Source organism: Electrophorus electricus, chromosome 15 (genome assembly GCF_041902795.1).
Source record: "Electrophorus electricus isolate QZ-2024a chromosome 15, ASM4190279v1, whole genome shotgun sequence".
Lineage (NCBI taxonomy): Eukaryota > Metazoa > Chordata > Actinopteri > Gymnotiformes > Gymnotidae > Electrophorus > Electrophorus electricus.
This window is the reverse complement of record NC_137511.1, coordinates 2211107-2215697: the sequence shown is the minus strand read 5'-3', so window position 1 is coordinate 2215697 and position 4591 is coordinate 2211107. Positions and strand designations below refer to the sequence as shown.

General features: G+C 41.2%; 1 protein-coding gene across 3 annotated transcripts in view; it reads right to left on the bottom strand.

Moving 5' to 3' along the window:
* Window positions 1-1424: 1424 nt before the first annotated feature.
* Window positions 1425-4591, bottom strand: part of LOC113570918 (putative uncharacterized protein MYH16) — a 35779-nt gene continuing 32612 nt past the window's right edge. For 2 of the 3 annotated variants that reach the window (XM_081698166.1, XM_081698167.1), the window contains exons 20-23: window positions 4366-4536; window positions 4033-4269; window positions 3779-3925; window positions 1425-3666 (exon numbers count right to left, since the gene is read on the bottom strand). In XM_081698166.1, coding sequence (XP_081554292.1) covers window positions 3514-3666; window positions 3779-3925; window positions 4033-4269; window positions 4366-4536 — 708 coding nt within the window. In that variant the 3' untranslated portion in view covers window positions 1425-3513. The remainder of the gene's footprint in view (window positions 3667-3778; window positions 3926-4032; window positions 4270-4365; window positions 4537-4591) is intronic. The other variant, XM_035533502.2, reaches the window with a different exon arrangement.

The window sequence follows — 4591 nt, the reverse complement described above, 5'->3', positions numbered from 1 at the left end:
GGAACCTGAAATTAGAAATATTTAAAATTCCCACTCATTTACAGATATACAGATCTGACTTTTATTGACCAGTCTTGGCTAATTTAAGAGGTCAACCCATATTGAAGGGGAAAGTTTACACGGGACAATTTACATCTCCTAGTTAACACATGTTGTTGCTGCTATAGAATTATTGATAAATTATTTCCTCAGATACAATTTATTTATCAAAAACGTATTGCTTTGAGACACTGGCTAAACAACACAGCTAGTCATATGAAATATTACATTTCAAGACAACTGCCCACTGTGACATACCCTGACTAAAATTGCTAATAATGGGATTTTAATTTCACACAATGTTTTACGGAGACAAAAATCAAAACACGGGTGAGGAGGTGTGAGGTAAATTTCTAACTTCTACTGTAATTGGTATCCATTTGTTTCTATGTATTTTGGAATTTCCCTCTGACTATAGAGTTGGAACACAACCTGAAGAGACTGGGCACTCTGAGCAGACTGTGTAATGGTAATTTAGTAATGTGCCTTACTGGAGAAAGAAACACAAACAGCTCACTGGTTCATAATACTAAAACAATGATCAGAACCCTAGGTGTAGACTGAAGTGGTCAGGGAAATGGATCTGAAATTCAATATTTCTGCTGAACCCACTGTGAAAGGAAGCCAAAAACATATATGAAGCTTTGATCAGAGCTGCTCAAATTATTGTGGCATATCAGGGTTGGTTTGTCTTGCTTGGATTTTTTCCTTCTGCACAGCACCATAATACTCCTAAGAGTTTACTGACTCGGCCTGTCTCTTCAGCGCCTCCAGACCTTATACTGGTTCCGCACTCCTCTCTGTCGTTAAGAATCTCAGGGGAAGGGAATATTCCTTAACATCAACCTTAGCTAAAATCAGAGCACAGTTTAACAGACGCCTACATGCCTGTTACTTCTTAATCTGCGTGTTATTCAATCTTACAAGACGTGATTTTCTTTAACTTCCCAGAAAGGGTGAGGTAAAAGATGATATCTACCAACCTGAACCAGATATGTCAAAGAAAAGGGGTACAGATAATATATGGAGGTTCTTTTGCACAAAGCCTATTTTATACCAAACAGACACTGTCCTGTTTTTATTGTCTGTAAGACATTTTGACTGGATTAAATCTTTTGCTTCTTTTATACCATCAGGTAGTTGGTTTTGATAATTAGCAACGTCCATGCACTTATCACCATATTTCTCTTATTGTCCCAAGTGTAAAGTTTACTAAAAAAACCAAACATATATATATATATATATATATATATATATATATATATATATATATATATATATATATATATCTATATATATATCTATCTATATATATATATATATATATATATATATATATATATATATATATAAGATTGTAAAGGATTAACAAATGGATATTCCCAGTTGATGCCTTTCTTTTAATATGTTGTATAAATGTATTAAATTTAATGTTTAAGAACACAAATTATTACTCTGTCTTTAGTCATTAAAAAGGTAATCGTGCCCATTTTTATTGTAAATCTTTTATGTTTTTATGGTTTAACATACAGTAAACATTGTACTTATACTGATATTTTTATAAAAATTCAGTTTCTAATTTATTTCCAGACATTGCAGGTGAACATTTATATTCAAGTCAAAGTTTTTGTAGAACTGGAATGTAATTAAGTATAAGCCCAAAGTCTTTTAGTGTTATAAGTGATTTAAGTGTATCTTTAAAGAATCAACTTTTTATTTTGAAACAAAGACATAAGCATTCAATTCCCACTACTCATTTCCATATCAAGACTTAAAAGAGAAACATTAGGAGCAGTCTGTCAGTAACGACACAAATTTAGACCTTCTTCACAACTTTAGACACTGGGTGCAAAATGACCGTGAGTTCAGAATGAAGCGTGTCAGGGTTAATAGGTTTATCTTGTTGCATCGTGGACGAGCAGTAACCCTGGGGGCCATACTCCGCCCTGCCACCAGGGGGCACTAGTAGTAGGCTTTGTGGAAGTTACTACTTTACCCAACACTTCTGTCCCTTCGGTATAGGTCATACCCCATCTCATATGTCCATATGACCTCGTCATGACCTGACCTCTCCTGTCACTGGGTGTACCAGTGGGTTTTGGGCGGCTTCTTCTGAGATCACACTGATGTGTTCTTGCTTTTATGGTAGTGCCTGACATGTTTGTGCCTAAATCATTCATCTGTTGGATGGGGCTTTTTTTTTCTTCATATTTTTGGTCCTCCACCACCAGGTTGTGTGTTCTTGCTTTGTAACCAGTGCTTTCTGCTCAATTCCGACCCACAGCACATTTCTGCCATGTTTCTAACTGGCTTCGTTCTGCCTCGTGCCACTCTGCTATATTGGATCTTCTTCTGCACTCATGTTGTAAGACAACAGCACACAGTGTGTGTGTGTGTGTGTGTGTGTGTGTGTGTGTGTGTGTGTGTGTGTGTGTGTGTGTGTGTGTGTGATATATATATGTGTGTGTGTGTGTGTGTGTGTGTGTGTGTGTGTGTGTGTGTGTGTGTGTGATATATATGTGTGTGTGTGTGTGTGTTATATATGTGTGTGTGTGTGTGTGTGTGTTATATGTGTGTGTGTGTGTGTGTGTGTGTGATATATATGTGTGTGTGTGTGTGTGTGTGTTATATATGTGTGTGTGTGTGTGTGTGTGTTATATGTGTGTGTGTGTGTGTGTGTGTGTGATATATATATGTGTGTGTGTGTGTGTGTGTGTGTGATATATATATATATGTGTGTGTGTGTGTGTGTGTGTGTGTGTGTGTGTGTGTGTGATATATATGTGTGTGTGTGTGTGTGTGTGTGATATATATATATGTGTGTGTGTGTGTGTGTGTGTGTGTGTGTGTGATATATATATGTGTGTGTGTGTGTGTGTGTGTGTGTGTGATATATATATATATATGTGTGTGTGTGTGATATATATATATATGTGTGTGTGTGTGTGTGTGTGTGATATATATATATGTGTGTGTGTGTGTGTGTGATATATATATGTGTGTGTGTGTGTGTGTGTGTGTGTGTGTGTGTGTGTGATATATATATGTGTGTGTGTGTGTGTGTGATATATATGTGTGTGTGTGTGTGTGTGTGTGTGTGTGATATATATATATGTGTGTGTGTGTGTGTGTGTGTGTGTTATATGTGTGTGTGTGTGTGTGTGTGATATATATATGTGTGTGTGTGTGTGTGTGTGTGTGTGTGCGTGTGTGCGCGCATATATGCTTGGATTTCTTTCAAATCAAATGTGCCGAAGAACAAAACAGTAAAAATAACCACTGTCCAGTTACTTATGGACTTCATTATGTTTTACACAAATGTTGCAGTACAAAAAAGAGAATAATACTGAAAATAAATGCTTGTGGGGACCAAAGTTTTTGTTATTTTAGCATCTGAAATCTTTCTTGGAAATCTTAAATCAAGAAATTCTTTCCAGAGGTCGAGCCAGCAGTTCCCACTCCCGATCAAAGGCACTAGTCAGCCATCAGCTTCTTGAGGGAGTTGAGATAGGTGGGAATGAGAGAACTGACGGACTCGTCGTCATCCGTGAGGATCTTCTCGCCTCTGCCCTCTGACCCAGCAGAGCTGGGTGACCTTACGATCCCCTGGAACGGAGTACTGTAACCCTGCAGAGAATGCAAGAACAGGCGGTCAGTGCAAGCGACGTCCACGAATAACTCCAAATCCCAAGGGACCTGTGCTGCAGGCCGCAGAGACCAGCGTGATGGCGGGACGTACTGACGAATAGCCCTTGCCGAAGCTGCCTCTGTTCTTGCTTCTGATCTTGGTGAGAGCAGACTCAGCGATGTCAGCTCGCTCTTCTGCGTCATCCAGCTCGTGGACGGTCTTCCTGTATTTGGCCAGGTTCGCGTTGGCCTGCTCCTCCTGCAAGAATGCACAGATATCTGCTGAACGCCAACAGTTCTTTCAAATTTTCAGTTTGATCAAGCTAGTGTCAGTGTGACTTAAACGTCGGAATCCCCAAAGCAGACCAACAAAAGCAGGCGGAAGTGGCCGCGATGTCTTACGGCCTCCTCCACTTGTCTCTTGTAGGTTTTCATTTTGATCTGCAGTCTCTCCACCAGCTCCTGCATTCTCTGCTGGTTCTTCTGGTCCTCCTCGGACTGGAAGAGGAGCTCCTTCAGGCGCCGCTCATTCTTCCGCAGCGTCTTCGCCGTCTCGCCGTTCTTCCTCTGCTCCGTCTCCAGAGCCAGCTCCAGCTCCTTCGCCTGCCAGGCCACAATGTCAGAGCGGGTCTTGGTAAAAGTGCGGGGCAAGGTGCCCCGGTGAAGAGGTGGGATTGAGTTGGGATTTTCCATAGTTACCCTGCCTTCCAGTTTCTGGATGATCTTCTTGCCTCCTTTCAAGGCCAGCTGCTCGGCCTCGTCCAGCCGAGCGGTCATGTCCTTGAGCTGCGCCTCCAGACCCTTTTTCACCCGCTGTAGATGCATGCCGTGTTCCTGCTCCACCCTCAGCTCCTCCGCCACCCTCGCGCACTGCACGGAGTAAAGACGTGGCGCCGGGCCCGTCAGACAGCAGCGGGGTCTCACG